Source organism: Bos taurus, chromosome 27, assembly GCF_002263795.3.
Source record: "Bos taurus isolate L1 Dominette 01449 registration number 42190680 breed Hereford chromosome 27, ARS-UCD2.0, whole genome shotgun sequence".
NCBI lineage: Eukaryota > Metazoa > Chordata > Mammalia > Artiodactyla > Bovidae > Bos > Bos taurus.
The window spans coordinates 14,296,012-14,312,851 of NC_037354.1; the positions used below are offsets into that span (position 1 = coordinate 14,296,012).

Consider the following 16,840-nt stretch of genomic DNA (forward strand, 5'->3'; position numbering starts at 1 on the left):
CAAAACTTCAGTTTACAGATTTTGGCTACTCTATGATTCTAGGCTATTGTTGGGTTTATTGCATATCTGCAAAAACATTTTAAGGTACGGTACCACTCACTGAGATAAAGGGGTATGGATGAGGACAAAATGTGCTGGCATCTCTTTCACCACACTTATGGATCAAGCTATTTCATTATTTGTACAGGTTAAATGATTTACACCTGCAATATCAACCATTTAATTTTGGACAGATTTACTAAGTTTCCCCAGCAAAATTAGGCCAGAGTTTCAATTCTGAACATGAATATAAATCTCTCTTCCCTAAATTTTAAACCCTTTCCCCTGCTTTTAGGAAACATAATTGCATAATTCAAACTCCTTCAATACTGTGACCTAGTTCCCCCTCCTGGTGTTATAAATGGCTTGTGTAACTATGGTAACCATCCAGGGAATACTGAATGTTTTTCTGGTCAGCAATATGCAAAGTATACCATATGTTTTATTTTTCTCTCTGGGATAACCAAAGTGGATAATACATGCTTGCTTTTCTTCTTAGTTATGGGAATGACATTTTATCATACTGAATTTTCTATGACGATAGACCAAGTCATTCACAGTAGCTCCGTTAAAAGGTTTTAGGATCGTCTCTTGCTGCTAGTGGTCATTCTAATTGCTGCACAGCACGATAACCCACAGCAGGATTGATTGTGTACACCAGTCTGTGCTGTCTACCTCATAAACATACAGGATAACAATACTAACATTAGCAATATTCCATCCTGAGAATCTGGTATTTTCTTAACTTCGTCCTTTAGTCCTAGATAAAGTGTTTCCTTAAAGCAAAAAACTAAAATGGAATCATCTTGGGGGTCTACTTAGATACCAAGAAGACTCATTTCCAGTTTTTAGTGATTTCATATGTCTTCTTTTTTGCTCTGTTTTCCTACAATTAAGGTGCGCTCTCGTGCTCTGCCGTGACTGACTCTTTGTGATCCCATGGACTGTGTAGCCTGCCAGATTCCTCTGTCCATGGGATTCTCCAGGTAAGCATACTGGAGCTGGGTTGCCATTTCCTCCTCCAGGGCATCTTCCTGACTCAAGGATTGAAACTCCATCTCCTGTATCTCCTGCATTGGCAGGTGGATTCTTTACCACTGAGCCACCTGGGAAGCCCCACAATTAAGGTATGCTACTTACATAATAAAGCAATCAAAAATGCTTTAAAATTGAGCTCACTGGAGATGTAGATTCTTAGTATTTGCGCTTATTGTTGTTGCCTATTGTACTAATGAACTGATTTCAAGTTTTAGGTTTTTTCAATATAATTAAAATGCTTCATTTGGACTTCTAGGACAAATTATACTCTAAAACAAATGCCTAGATTTTTAGAAGATTTATTTGCAATAGATGTAATTACATTTCTACAGGGGGCTATCAATTAGTAAACTTTCAATATGAAGATTTTGTTTAAAAGTGATTTCTTTGAATTTCACTATATTTTACATAATGCTTTCCAACAATCCAAACATCTTTAGAAAAACACTGCTATCTGCTTCACTGAATTAAATAGGGAATTAACTGCCTCTTAGTGGTTAGAATGGAGAAGGCAATGGCACCCCACTCCAGTACTCTTGCCTGGAAAATCCCATGGACAGAGCCTGGTAGGCTGCAGTCCATGGGGTCTCGAAGAGTTGGACACGATTGAGCGACTTCACTTTCACTTTTCACTTTCATGCATTGGAGAAGGAAATGGCAACCCACTCCAGTGTTCTTGCCTGGAGAATCCCAGGGACAGCAGAGCCTGGTGGACTGCCATCTATGGGGTCGCACAGAGTCAGACACGACTGAAGTGACTTAGCTTAGCTTTAGTGGTTTAGAAAAGGCCTCAGTAGCCAAATGCAGTGTGGAACAACTGTGCCAAGTACACTCATCAAACAAACCAAGTGTGAAAAGGCATCAATTAGACAATAGGGAAATTTCAATTGTCTGGATATTAAATGATAGGTAACTTTTGAATGTGATAATGATGTTGTAGATTGTGTTCATATTTAAAGTATTTATGGAGAAAAATCATAATAATGCATAAAGGATAAGGGAGTGAAATATTATGGGCCATATATTGATAAATGTTCAAGCTGGTGAATGGTATATTTGGATTTATTGTACTATTACCTCTACTTTTGTGTGTGCTTGAAATTTTTCAAAGTTTTTAAAAATATTAAAAAGTAGAAAAAAAGAAAAGGATTTCAAATTTAATTGGCCTGACTCAAGCAGTAGCTGAGTTTTCTCAAGAGGTGTCTTTAGGAAACCTTCAGCACTGCTTGCTAGTTAAAGTTTTCCATCAGTTTGCAGAGAGTTGTTGTTTTTTTTTAAGAAGAGTTGTGTGTGTTTAGTTGCTCAATGGTGTTTTTAGTTGCTCAGTGTGTGTTTAGTTGCACCTTTTTGAGACTCCGTGGATTGCAGCCCACCAGGCTCCCTGTCCACGGGATTTTCCAGGCAAGAATACTGGAGTGGGTTGCCATTTCCTTCTCCAGGGGATCTTCTTGGCCCTGGGATTTGAACCTGTGCATCCCCTGCATTGGCAGGTGGGTTCTTTACCATTGTACCACCTGGGAACCCGCCTTCATAGTTTGAAGGGGCCTCCCGAATACCCTGCCAACCCTTTACAATATAAATAAGGGCCTCCAGGGACCTCTTGGGCTTCCCCTGTGGCTCAGCTGGTAAAGAATCCACCTGCAATGCAGGAGACCTGGGTTCAATCCCTGGGTTGGGAAGATCCCCTGGAGAAGGGAAGGGGTACCCATTCCAATATTCTGGCCTAGAGAATTCCTCATGGACTGTATAGTTCATGGGGTGGCAAAGAGTCTGACAGGACTGAGCAACTTTCACTTTCACTTTTTTCCAGGGACCTCTTAAAAATTTCCTACCAGGAACCTCTTACAGTAACAGATTTATAAATTAATGTTAACATCAGACAGTTCTACTAATTTGAAGGTGTCAGTAACTTATCTTTTTTAAGGTTACTTTTGTACTTTTTCACTTTCATACTGAAAAGCAAATAAGATGTCTTTTTTCTTTACTCATACAATTAAACGTCACCAATTAACTTCTATATTTTGGAGAATTGGGGACTTTTAAATATTGCATTTAGCAGGGTAAAGGAAAAGGCCCCAAATTTCCAGTTCAGTGACTATTGAGAAGAAAAGGACATGATAAATAACCAAGGTCAAGGGCTGAGTTTGGGGAGTACAGTGATTTTTTTTTCATCTCCCCCCACGCTCTGCTTTCACAACTATGGTAGGAATAAATGTTGATTATCTTTTATAAATCAGCATAGCAAGAAAGCACATCTCCAACAATTCACATACACACATATATTACCGTATCAGAGTGTTCTTTATAGGTTTAGAGCAACACAAGCTGAAAAGTCATTATTTAGATTTTTTGCTTCTTTTCAGCCTGTTCAATAGAATTGTGAAAGGTGAAACTAATGTTTTCATTTCCATATTCATCCTTCCTTCCTCGCATGCTGTTCATAGTTCCTGGAGGGAGTGCTTTAGGTATTATGAATCATTGCTTTCTCTCTCTCACTTCCAGTTTCTAACAATGTGTCATACCGGCCTGCAAATCACTTCTTAGGCTGAATAAAACCTATAGGCGCATTTTGTGTCAAATCTGAATCAGTAAATTATAGGACATCTTGTATTATTTGGGGCCTTCATTAAAAACTGGCTGATTTAAATATATTAGTACACAAATTAGCAGAATTTAAGAAAAAGGTGATTAAAATTCAATTCTTAGCGGTGACTTTTTTGACAAGACCTGGCCACTTAATCTGAAAGACTTCCAGAATGACAACAAGAAAATCCCTAGGCAGTTCTCAAAAATATCAACACAATACACTGTACTGCCTAGGTTGATTTAATATTCGAGTGATCAAAACCTTGAAGCCTCACAGCACAAACACACGACAGTTTCTGAGTCCTGAGCCATGTTATCTTGTTCCCAAGACTCAAATTTCCAAGAGTGCTTTTTTTTCGGTTTGAAACTTAAAATATCCTCCAGATAAAGGTCTAGATTGCTCTTTGCATGTCAGTGGTTATGTACTATTAACAGCTGTTTCAAAAGGGCTCTAAATAGGTCACCAGACAGGTGGCCCACCACTGCGAACCAACTGCATGTAAGGAGAAATTCAAATTTATCGCCCATTCAGGTTTTCTTTTTAATGCAGAGGTACTACTCACAATAGTGCTTGTTTACACAGGCAATTGTTAAAGTTCCCCATGTATTTGTTCTCTTTACACCCATTTCTTTGAAAAAATACACGCTGTTATATATACACCGAGTCCATACGGAATTCAAATCAACTCCTCTGCTGGGCATTTCATTTAACACCAGACAGAAATTTAAACCGTGAGTGCCGATCACGTAAGACGAGGTAAGTGCCTGACTTCTCATTAGGTTTATCCCGGCGTCTCCATCACCCCTTCAAGCTGGGCCCACAGTGGTTTTGTTTTAGGTCGAAATGTTAAGTTGACCGTGCCCCTATCGCCGCCAGGAAGCCGTCACCTCCGATGTTTCAAGTTTAAACGTTCTGATCCCCGAGGGTAAAACATTAAAAACAAAAACAAAACAAAAAAAAAAACGTTGTCTGTTGGACAAACAGGTACAGGGCAGAGTCTGCCTAAAATAAACGCGAGTCTTCAAAAGTTGGAGGGCGGACCAAACCTGCAGGTCCTGGGGCGGCGGGAGACCCCCCGCAAGGCCGGGCGCGGGACGAAGCCGAGAGGGAAGATCCCAAAGGCGGGCGGCCTAAGGCAGAAAGAGACGCAGGAGGCCGCGGGGGCGCCACCGCCTACCTCCGCGATCGGCCCCCGGTGCGCCAGGAGCCTGAAGGCCGCGGTGGGAGGAGGTCGGGGCCCGAGCGCGGCGCCGGCCCGGCGGGCACACCGCCGCCGCCGCCGCCGCCAAGCATGCCCGAGAGCCGCGCCCGCCGCGTCGTCCCCGCAGGCCGCCCTCAGGGTCGCGGCGGGAAGCGGCCGCCCGCTGCCGCTTTCTGAGGCTCTCCAGGGGCAGCGCTAGGCCGCACCTGATGGGGGCGGGGGCGGGGCGGAAAGTCGGTAACACCAGGCCGAGGGAGCGGGACCCAGCTTCCCTCTCCCTGAGGGAAGGGCGGAAGGAAGGCAGTCGCCCGCGCTCGCGCTACAGTCCCATTCAGACACTGAGCGGAGAGGCGGCGGGGCCGTGCTGCCCCTTTAAGAGGAGGCGGGGCGCAGCCTGCCGTTTGGCCGCCCTCCGCACCCTCCCCCCGCCCGGGCCGAGAGTTGACAGACCAATCGCCCGGGTGGCGGAGGGAAGGCGGGAGAATGCGAACCCTGCGGTAGGGCGGTAGGGGCGGGCCCCCGGGCCTCCTCTAGAGGGAGCCCTGCGCAGGCGCAGAGGCGGCCGCAGCCGGAGGGGCGGGGGCAGCCCAGCGGGAGAGACTCTTCGGCAGGCGCGGGAGGGTGATTGGGGGAAAAGCGGGCAGCGAGAGGCTTGTCATGGGGATCCGAGTTACGGGGCGGCACTGGTAGCATCTGGGGCCTCCCGGGGGGACCGGAAGTGTCAACGCTCGGGACCCCGGCGCCAGCTCCGCTAAGGGAGATCGGGAGTGGGAGGGTCCCCGCTGCTCTAGTCCTGGGAAGGGAGGGGGAAAGGAGGGAGCCGCGATCTCGCCCCGCCCCTGGGCTTGTTACGGCGGGGGCGGGGAGTGAGGGCTTCTTTCGGGGGGGAGGGAGCGGAGATCGGGGGACTCAGCAGTGCCCTCCCGAGCGGCGGCCGGTGTCCCCGCGGCGCCGGGCTGCCGAGCCGAGGAGCCGCGGCGGCCGTGGCTGTTGCATGTGTGGCTGCTGGATGCGGAGGCGGCGGCGGCGGTGGCGGCGGCGGCGGCAGCAGCGGCAGGATGTTAGGGCAGCAGCAGCAGCAGCAGCAGCAACTCTACTCGTCGGCCGCGCTCCTGACCGGCGAGCGGAGCCGGCTCCTCACCTGCTACGTGCAGGACTACCTCGAGTGTGTGGAGTCGCTGCCCCACGACATGCAGAGGAACGTGTCCGTGCTGCGGGAGCTGGACAACAAATATCAAGGTAGGGGCCGCGGGTCCTCCACCCCGACTCGGGGCCCGGGCACGGTCGCTCGGAGCCTGCCCCAGGGAAAGTGCCACTTTTCCAGCTCACCCCGAGTGTACACAGTGTGTGTGGGGGTCTGGCATGTGGGACCCGGGGCAGCGGGCCCCCGCAGGTGGGGTTCGCGGCCCTCCCCCTTCCCCCGCTGCGGACTTCTTGTGTGGGGGGGTTTGAGGGTGGAAGGGAGCGGTGGCCGCCCGTCAGCCCCCGCTGCAGACCCAGCGGCTGTAGCCGCTGTGAAGACGAAATCAGCCATTTTTAAGCAGCAAGCTCATTTGTTCCGGGTGTTCGCCCGCCGGGTGCCGCAGACCCCTCGGCGCTCCGGCCCGGGGAGCGTGCAGCCGGGCGGTGGAGGGACGGGTGCCGTGGGGAGTGAGCGGCCGGCCGCGGCCGGACTCCCGCGGGCCCACAGGGCCGGGCTTCCTTCAGCCCAGCCCGCCTCAGGCCCCCACCCCCTGAGCGCAGATGCACTGGAACGTGCTGGGGGGGAGGGGGCGAGGGCGGACTGCGAAGGCGGCCTCCGGGGAGGTCCCTCCCCTGGCGGTCCGGAGCTCCGGGCTCGGGAATCGAGTCTTCCCCCGTCTCCCGCCCCAGGGAAAGTTCCGGGCCGCAGCCTTTCCCGGCTGCTACAGCCGAATGGTTGAAAGGCTAGGGGGCTCCCCATGGGGGAGCCGAGGGGTGTGTGTATGTGTGTGTCTCTGTGTGTGGGGCGAGGAGGACCCCTACCCCCCGCCTGGGGGCGGGGCTTGCAAGGTGACGTAGATGTGGGCGGGGCGCGGGCACGCGCGCTCCCGCCCGTCCGGAAAATGGCTCGTCGAGGGCAGGCTCGGGCGGCTGTGCAGGACGTTAGCTCGCCGTCGGCGCAGTCAGCGTTGGGATTCGGGACACGTTTGTCTGTGAATTTTCGACTCCACCTCCCCCCCCCGCCCCAATCACTCAAATCACGACAGAAATACAGTCAGCCTCCGGGACCGTCGCCGATCCCGGCACCGCGTAGGTTCCGGGCCCTGCGTCACTTCCGGGTCCCCTAAGGGTGTGAGCTGGTTGACTGGGCAACCGCCTGGCGTCTCTCAACTCCGGAGTCCCTCCTTCGCCGAGTTTAAATGCTGTGGCAAAAGCCGCCCTTTGTGGTCAGACCCAGACAGCTAGGACAGGGAATCGACTTTTCTTACAGAGCGTGTTATTTGTTATTTGTCATTGGTGACCCTTTCACCTGCAACTGCAAGGGGAGGAGTTAACTTAAATGGGGAGCCGTTTGCGGTTAATAATCCCGAATCAAGCAACCGACCTTGGACCTGATGTGAAATCAGCCCTCTGAACTTTAAAAAGATAACTTCTTGGACCCATTCTCAGTTTTTCGACCCGTCGCTAATCCTACAATTTAGTGTCTTAACGCATTTCTGGGGTGGTATTTTGGGGCCTGCAGCCTGATAGAATATTTAGTTGTCTCTGTGTCTTGTTTCTTAACCTATTAAAAAACAGTTTAAAGGCAGTTTATTTCTGTCTTTTGAATCCATATTGACAGGACTGGTCTCTTTTGGGGTGGGGGAAGTGATTAATACAGATTACTTACTGGTTGTCAGTTGCTGCACTGCGTTCAGAACATTATCCCATTTAATCTTCACAGCTCAATGAAGTAAACATTCATTTTTCAGACAAATTTAAATTTACAAGGAGTTTGAGTAACTTGTCCAATTAAGCGGGGAATGTTTGACTCCACAGCGGGGCTTCTTCAGGTGCACATGGTCGTTTCTAAAGTATTTAAATCTTTTTTTTTAATGCTCTCCAAAGGTGTTTTCTATAGACATGGAGCACATACCTGAATTGTAACCTAAAGATATTACATGTGTGCCTCAGAGTTGTATGTGGAACCTTTTTAGTTTTCCAATGATAACTCTGAAGTTTGTAAAACTTGGATGCTTTTACATTTCTTTAAAGACCTGTTTGAGTTCACAGAAGTTAAGATACTTTAATTTGAATTGGCGAGCGATAATTTGTTATAGGAAATATGCAGTCTTGACCATGTAGATTTGACCACGTGAGAAACAGTATTGGGCCTTGAAAGACTGCTAAGTCGCTTCAGTCGTGTCCGACTCTGTGTGACCCCATAGACGGCAGCCCACCAGGCTCCCCCGTCCCTGGGATTCTCCAGGCAAGAACACTGGAGTGGGTTGCCATTTCCTTCTCCAATGCATGAAAGTGAAAAGTGAAAGTGAAGTCGCTCAGTCATGTCGGACTTTTAGCGACCCCATGGACTTCAGCCTACCAGGCTCCTCCCTCCATGGAATTTTCCAGGCAAGAGTACTGGAGTGGGGTGCCATTGAGAGATTATAAAAAGTTGTAGCTCCCTTAAGACTATCAGATCAGATCAGTCGCTCAGTCGTGTCGGCTCTTTGCGACCCCATGAATCGCAGCACGCCAGGCCTCCCTGTCCATCACCAACTCCCGGAGTTCACTGAGACTCACTTCCATCGAGTCAGTGATGCCCTCCAGCCATCTCTTCCTCTGTCGTCCCCTTCTCCTCCTGCCCCTAATCCCTCCCAGCATCAGAGTCTTTTCCAATGAGTCAACTCTTCGCATGAGGTTCGTTTCAAAAGTAATACAAAAACAGTGATCTAGTTTCACTCTATGCACATGCTTCCTAAGCTCAACTTTCAGTTTTCTGTTAGCTTTGTATACTTGTGTGTTTTTGATTTTTCATGTCTTTAATTTCTTTGCTAGTTCTTAAGTATTTTTTGCTTTTTTATTTCATATTTACAGTAATAGTGATATAAGTTATTTAGACAGTCAAATTTTTTTCCTATTTCATACATTTTCAGAAATTACTGAAGAACCCTAAAAGTAGACTTAAAAACTTTTAAAGATAGAGGAATGAAGAAAACAATTGCATAATTGAATGAAGTATTTATTATGTGTGTGTTAGCCGCTCAGTCGTATCTGACCCTTTGCGATGTCAAGGACTGTATCCTGTCAGTTTCCTCTGTCCATGGAATTCTCCAGGCAAGAAAACTGGAATGGGTTGCCATTTCCTTCTCCAGGGGATCTTCCTGACCCAGGGATTGAACCCAGGTCTCCTGCATTGCAGGCAGAATCTACCGTTTGAGCTATCAGGGAAGCCCAGTTTATTATGGGGTATTGTTATTAGAGAACCTCAATTTTTGTTCCGGTATTCTTGTTCATAATTTCCTTCATAATCAAAGGTTATTTACACCTTTGAGCTAAAATTTCGAATTTAATATCCAGTGCCTTCCATGCAGGTGTGTAGAATGTGCTTAAAGGGTAGAGCCAAACTGACAGGTATGGTGCAGTTCAAAGTCTAGGGTGGTTACCTGTTGAGTTTCAGTGTCTTCACATGCAGAAGTGGTGGCTTGCTCACAGGATTGTGATCATGAGAAAGTTGCATGGAAGGGACTCAGTGAGTGTTAGTGGCCTTTCTTCCGTCACTATGTAATTAAGGTGTCTTGCAAAGGTGAATTTTTACCTCATATATAGTATCTGTGTTACTATAATTAGCTTCTAATTCCTGATTATTGGATAAGGCTGCCTTTATTTTTTAAACTTCAATTTTTGTGTGTCTGAGGGGAAAATATAGAACTTTTTTTTCCTGGAAGAAAGTTGAGTTCTAAAGAAATCCACTTACATACCTAGCTGGGAAAATGAGCAAGATGTGAACATTATTTAAAAATACTCTGTGCGGGTGTGAGTACCCTCAGACATGTGGGGGCACATTGTCCAGTAAATAGTTGTCCTTTGTGTGAGTACCTACAGTTTCCAAGGAGGTTCTGTTTCATAAGTTGTGTTGAATACATGCTCTATGTTACCTTACTTGGAGACACCCCCCAATGTATGTTACTCATCTAACATTTTTGTTCTTGTCGTTAGAGTAATGACATTAGAAGATAAAACAGTGATATGGCATGTGGTGTGATAAATTCCAAGTTAATTTTTGTTTCTGCGCTGTTTCTAAGAACTCTTTCAGGTAGCATTGTATCTCATAAGAACAAGAAAGAGGACAGATTTGAATAAGACACTTATGTAAATTTGGTGACATCTGGAACTATATTTTCAGATTTTTGTATGTCTTCTAATGACTCAGCCATTTTTAGTTGATTTAAGTGTATCCCACATTCTCTAAAGTACCTAAATCAGCAGATCAAAAAACTGAGGACCAAATGCTGAGTTATCTACAAAAGCACAGTGACCCATTGCTGACTTAACTATAATTTTGTTAATAGCTTAGTCAGTTGATGCCAGAACCTGAACCTAAACCTGTTCTGGAAATAGTTTGATTTTCAGCGTCTCCCATGTGATGCAATAAAAGAGCCATTCAAGCGAATATCATGGAAAGCTAAGAGTTATTTGTGTCTGCTTTGCTTAATCTCCAGGGGATGATCTGAAAGTCGAGGTAGAGAGTGCCTCTGGGGCCATGTAGCAAGTCACGGATTGAACTGTCTAGCCTAGTCCCGGTGAAAGACTTATTTTTAATTAGCCACACATCTTTTGTCCTTTCTAGTGTAGATTAATGAATATTAGGGAGGGCTCATTCTTTTTATTAGCTTATTTCTAAAAGTACTTTCATGTTGGATAATGTGTGGTCTTGGTAAGGACAATAAAATGTTTTTACTGTATTCATACTATGCAGGAATGTGGTTTTATGGTTGAGTTCTTTTTTTTTTTTGAGTTCTTTCTTACTGTACCAGTTCTGGGAAAAATAACTAACTTGAAAAATGTTATATGTGCCAACGTGCATTTTCTTTTTTTTCTGATTTTTTTCTTTTCTTTTTTTAGAAACATTAAAGGAAATTGATGATGTCTATGAAAAATATAAGAAAGAAGATGATTCAAACCAGAAAAAACGCCTCCAGCAGCATCTCCAGAGGGCATTAATCAATAGTCAAGAACTGGGAGATGAAAAAATTCAAATTGTCACACAGATGCTCGAATTGGTGGAAAACCGGGCAAGGCAAATGGAGCTCCACTCCCAGTGTTTTCAAGATCCAGCCGAAAGTGAGCGAGCTGCGGATAAAGCGAAGATGGACTCCAGCCAACCAGAACGGTCTTCCAGAAGGCCCCGCCGGCAGCGGACCAGTGAAAGCCGCGACCTGTGCCACATGACGAACGGGATCGAGGACTGTGACGATCAGCCCCCCAAAGAAAAGAAATCCAAGTCCGCCAAGAAAAAGAAACGCTCCAAGGCCAAGCAGGAAAGAGAAGCTTCCCCCGTCGAGTTTGCAATAGATCCCAACGAACCTACATACTGTTTATGTAACCAAGTGTCTTACGGGGAAATGATCGGATGTGACAATGAACAGTGTCCAATCGAATGGTTTCACTTTTCGTGTGTTTCACTTACCTATAAACCAAAGGGGAAATGGTATTGCCCAAAGTGCAGGGGAGATAATGAGAAAACAATGGACAAAAGTACTGAAAAGACAAAAAAGGAAAGAAGATCGAGGTAGTTAAAGGCCATCCACATTTTAAAGGGTTGTCTTTTATATAATGCTTTCAGAATTTACTTTCAGAAAATGTTTTAGGGTAAATGCATAAGACTATGCAATAATTTTTAATCATTAGTATTAATGGTGTATTAAAAGTTGTTGTACTTTGTCTGTGACCTTAATTTTCTGCACTGAATTACCAAATATTTTAAACCAGGTAGTCTTCAGATCGCCTGATGAAAGGAGCAGGGACTAGAAAAGGGTGGCTTGAACATGATAAAAACTTCACACACCATGCCTATTTCATCTTCACTGAAACTGCAATGCTAATTTGGGGGGAAACACCAAAGTTTTGCTAGCATTTTAGTTCTGTGTGCTTAAAAAAGTTTAGATACAGTTGAGAGTTCTCTGTAAGCCTTCAGGTTATCTTGGATAATTTAAAATATGAACACTATACCATTCAGAGCTTCTTTCTCCCTGGCCCCATTTACACATACACTTGTTGATCTCTAGTCTTCCAAGAATTTAAGGAACTAGAGATAAGAATTTGGGATTCCATGTGGAATAATGTGCTCTTATCGGAGTATTTGCTGCTGTATTTTCCATAGTAGCGTTTTGATACACTGTCAGTAGCCAGTTTATAAATACCTTGCTGCTGCTTCACAGCTACATTGAGTCTAGTGCTTCATAAGGGAGTTGTTTTGTTTTAATTGAGGCTGGTAGGAGCAATTAGAATACCAAAAATGCTGCCATGGGCTTGTATTGGCAAAATTTGGGTTATGCAGTATCATGGTTCAAGGCACTTGAGCAATTTTAAAGAAGCATCTTTGTTAAGTATTTTTCATGTTGACCCATGGCTGGGATGCCTGGTCACAGGCCTATCAGCGGGAAAAAGGTGTATACTAGTCTTTAAATATTGCCTTTATGTCAAACAGTAGTTTAAGTAGTTTTGCTAGTGGCTGTAGTTTGTTTCTGTCCCAATCAGAAATTATATATTATTTTAAGTAATAGTGTATTTACTTTCTTAACTTTCTGGAATTGGTGCTGTTTGGTGTCTTCATGTTTAATGAACTAATTTCATTATAACAATGCAATTAATAATGTATTTGTAAATTGAATTTTCCAAGATTAATATTTTAAGGGTGAGCATCTTGATGGATACATATCCATATATTTGGAGAATTTTTGGTTTTTCAGGGGTGGGGGCAGTGGATTGAGTAGTCCTTAAATCTATATGTAACATACTTTTTAGTCCTCATTTCTTCCTAATCTGATGATCTGAATTCTTTTTGATTAACATGTGAAAAATCCTGTTTGCTTGTTTGGAAAAAAGAAAAAAAAAAGAAAAAAGTGTTTTTCTCTTCTAGTTCTCCTGTGTGACTTTTAGGCATAACGTTTCAGCTCATCTGGGTGTCAGGCTGCTCATCTGTAGTATGCAGTTGCCTTAAGTATCTCTATGGTTCTTTTGAAATCTATAGAGTATTTTCTATTGTAGTAATGGGCTGCCCTGGTGGTTCAGAAGGTAAAGAATCCGCCTGCAATATAGGAGACTCAGGTTTGATCCTTGAGTCGGGAAGATCCCCTGGAGGAGGAAATGGCAACCCACTCCAGTGGGTTGCCTTGAAAATCCCAGGGAAATCCCATTCACAGAGGAGCCTGGTGGGCTACAGTCCATGGGGTCACAAAGAGTCAGACACAATTGAGCAACTAACACTCAGGGATTTAAATAATCAACTTGTTTTTCACTAATTTTGTCCTTCATTCTGAGGTATGAGGACAGTTGAAAGGTGAGCTTAGAGATGGGTAAACACACAGTATTTGATTAGCTTCTGTCCTAAGGATATTTTGATTGATGACTACAGTTGATTATGTTGAGCAAGAAATATTGAATTGTGGAGAAATCCTTTTCTCTTCTGAGATACAGCATTTTGTCTTAGTGATTATGTCCTTGTGACCCGGATAGAGCTGCCTACCTGCCACTGTTGAAAACAGCAGTATGTGCAAAGCCCCCCAAAACTCGCAGGTGTGACTCATAGAGGTCAACACTTCTGTGCATCAATTTGCCTCAGCATGTGGGGGAAAAGAAGAACCTACAAATTGAAGTCTCCAAATTTGGATTAAGCTTGACAGGAAAAGCAACGGAAAGTCCTGAAAGGTGTGTTCTCTTTCAGACCCAATGTTTGAAACACTTATTTTTATGAATTTCTTTTTTGTTTTCTGTACCACACAGGAAATAGAAGCCTTAAGTTTGTATAACATTATGACTGGCATTACTTTTTTTAAGTAGCAGATTTCATATACTATTTCAGTGCATGCTTACCAACTCATAGTATGTACCAATGGTTCGCCAACTTGTCTCACATTGGTATTAACCTCAGGAGCTTCACAAAATACTGATACTTGGGGCCCACCCTTAGCAGTTGTGATTTAACTCATCTGTTATTAAATGTAGTTTTAATATTACAATTTTTAAGACCCCTAATGTACAGAAAAGTAGAGCCTCTGCCATGCTGTGAAACTCTGGGCCGATTGAAAACCGCTAGTGGATTCTCTGCATCTAGGTTTGTGTGCCTGAAGCACAGGTAAGTGTGGATACATACCTGGGAGTTTTGTCCCTGGACCGTAAAGTTCCACCAACAATACTTGAAGAATCAGTATTTGGGTGCTTCTTGTTTTCTCAATAGTGATTATTAAAAAAAGAAACAGTTCCTATTCATGGACCAGACAGTCTAGGGGTGAATATATCATATATGTATATATATAAAGAGAGAGTATAGATAGTTCCAGGTACTGGGAATAAAGTGGGCTTCCCTGGCTCAGAGGAAAAGAAACCACCTGCTGTTTGAGGAGACGTGAGTTTGATCCGTGGGTCGGGAGGATCCCCTGGAGAAGGAAATGGCAACCCACTCCTGGAAGATCTTGCTTGGGAGATCCCATGGACAAATGAACCCGACAGGCTACAGTCCGTGGGGTCACAAAGAGCCGGACAGGACTTAGTGACTTGAGCACCCACACACTGGTGTTAGATCCCAAGAGGAAAGGACAGTAAGGAGATGGAAAATGAGTAGAAAGGGAGGTGAGTCTTACAGTTATGTAGTTAAAGACAGTCTCTAAGGAAGTGATCGTTAAGCTGAGACCAGAAATAAGGAAGTGAGGCAGGCAAAGAATTTTAGAGGAGGGAGAAATGGAACAGGCATGTCAGTTTGACTAGAGCATTTGACGCAATGGGGGAGGGCCTTCCTGGTAGCCATGGTAGAAAATGTGTGCAAATTTATCACAGGGAGCCTTGGTGAAGATAGGGAGATACAGGAGACAGGTCTTTCTGCCAAAAATTTTACTGGCTTAGACTAGGGTGGGAACAGTGGAGGTGGTGGTGGGTGGTAGGACTCTGTGTTTAAAGGTACAGGTGTTTGGAGCACTTGGGCCCAGAAGCATGACTCGAGTGTTGGGCTTGAGAGATCTAGATTTATGTTTTGCACTTACGTTCGAGGTGCCTGATAGAATTCTAGTGGGATTCCATCATGGAGTTGGGGGGCTGACGCTAGGGGAAGATACAGGAAATTAAACATTGGGGAGTTTGCCTAGGAAGGGAGTTTAAAGTCATGTGACTGAAATCACTCATGTAAATACATCAGTGCTGCTCAAATTTTAACAAACTTGTGAGTCATCTAATTTTCTGCAAATGCAGATCGTGACTCAGTAGGCCTGGCGTGGGGCCTGAGATCCTACATTTCTAGATCCTACAAACTCCTAGGTGGACACTGCTAGTTCAGGAACCCACATTTTGAGTAGCGACCATGTACATCCGGAAAAGGGAGGCGTGGACCTGCCTGATGGTACCACAGTGTTTGAAAGGGGCCAGCCAAAGGAGACTCCAAGTTCTGGGTGAGAGAAACCGGAAACATAACGACACCAGAAACAAAAGTGAGGAAAGTGTTTCAGGAAAGGAGTGATCTTTCAAGTGTTTATCAAGTTAGGTGAGGACTGAGAACTCATGGTTAGGTGGGGGAGACTTAAGTTTAACAGGCTGCAGGGTTTGGGGTGAAGGCTTGGCTGGGATAAATTGGGCCAGCTCCATTACTTTTTGGGGGAGCCAAGCTCCGGGGCAGGTGAAACTTCCTAGCCCAGGGGTCAAATGTACACCCCTGGCATTAGAAGCGCGGAGTCCTAACCACTGGACTTTACCAGGGAAGTCCGGAGCAGAAGATTGCAGCAGAGCCAGCAACTCCAGTTCTCACATCAAGGGAATAGCCGTGGGATGAGGGGCCAGGCAGCTCAGGGAGGGTTCTAACTGAAGGAGACAGCCACATGATTATGTGCTATATGGAATACTGCATTAGAAGGGGACAGATGAGACCTCTGGAGAGCAGCGGGTTACTGCAGGCGTGGAGTCCGAGTGGGCAGGCAGGAAGGAGCGAGAGCTAAGACTGTGAGGGCTTAGCCTCAGGCCCAGGGAAAGTGCCAGCTAAGGCGCAGAAGGGAGGGTGGTATTTTTGCTCATTAATTCAAATATCTATTGCATATCCATTAAGGTGGTGATGGTTTAGTCACTAAGTCGTATCTGACTCTCTGCGACCCCTGGACTGTAGCCCGCCTGGCTCCTCTGTTCTTGGGATTCTCCAGACAAAAATACTAGAGTGGGTAGCCATTCCCTCCTCCAAGGGATCTTCCTGACCCAGGCATCGAACCCAGGTCTCCTGCATCACAGGCAGATTCTTTACTGACTGCATACCTGTTGTACCTGTACTGTATTTACAAGGCAGTATTTTCAGTACTAAGGATTTCCCTGGTGGCTCAGACGGTAAAGCGTCTGTCTACAATGTGGGAGACCTGGGTTCGATCCCTGGGTAGGGAACATCTCCTGGAGAGGGAAATGGCAACCCGCTCCAGTACTCTTGCCTGGAGAATCCCATGGATGGAGGAGCCTGGTGGGCTACAGTCCATGGGGTCTGTACTGAGGCTAAAGCATTTTCAGTACTGAGGCTAAAGCAGTGACTGGAATGATAAGTCTGTAAAGCTAGAGGTGCTTAAGTTCTGGAGTGAATGGGCGTCAGTGCAGAGAGCTTGCTAGATTTAGTCCTGGGAAAATGGGATTGTCCTCACAGCTTCCGTGTTGCCCGTGAAGAGCTGAGACGGGAAAGGTAGTGGAAGTCTGCAGGCATTGGTGGGAGGTGTGTGTCAGCTCTCACTGGGGAGACAGGGCAGGTGATTGGGCCCAGAGTGCCGGTTGGAGCACAAGGGCAACTGGAGTCTCTGGTC

The 16,840-nt window shown here is 45.7% G+C and overlaps 1 protein-coding gene across 2 annotated transcripts; it reads left to right on the forward strand.

Annotated features, from left to right (window-relative positions):
• Positions 1 to 5,785: 5,785 nt before the first annotated feature.
• Positions 5,786 to 12,907, forward strand: ING2 (inhibitor of growth family member 2). 2 transcript variants are annotated; one of them, NM_001193225.2, is made up of 2 exons: positions 5,786 to 6,104; positions 10,932 to 12,907. In NM_001193225.2, the coding sequence occupies exons 1-2, from the start codon at positions 5,924 to 5,926 to the stop codon at positions 11,600 to 11,602; spliced, it is 852 nt and encodes a 283-aa protein (NP_001180154.1). In that variant the 5' UTR covers positions 5,786 to 5,923; the 3' UTR covers positions 11,603 to 12,907. The 2 variants fall into 2 exon arrangements, with proteins under 2 accessions (NP_001180154.1, XP_024841967.1); XM_024986199.2 differs by lacking the exon at positions 5,786 to 6,104 and adding an exon at positions 6,138 to 7,136 and having other exon boundaries at positions 10,932 to 11,750.
• Positions 12,908 to 16,840: the final 3,933 nt, after the last annotated feature.

Bases quoted from the DNA above. Each gene is read 5' to 3' on its own strand.
- ING2 (XM_024986199.2), top strand. From the start codon at position 6,806: ATGGGGGAGCCGAGGGGTGTGTGTATGTGTGTGTCTCTGTGTGTGGGG. The intron at 7,137-10,931 runs GTAGGTTCCGGG...TTCTTTTTTTAG, and splicing joins GTCGCCGATCCCGGCACCGC to AAACATTAAAGGAAATTGAT.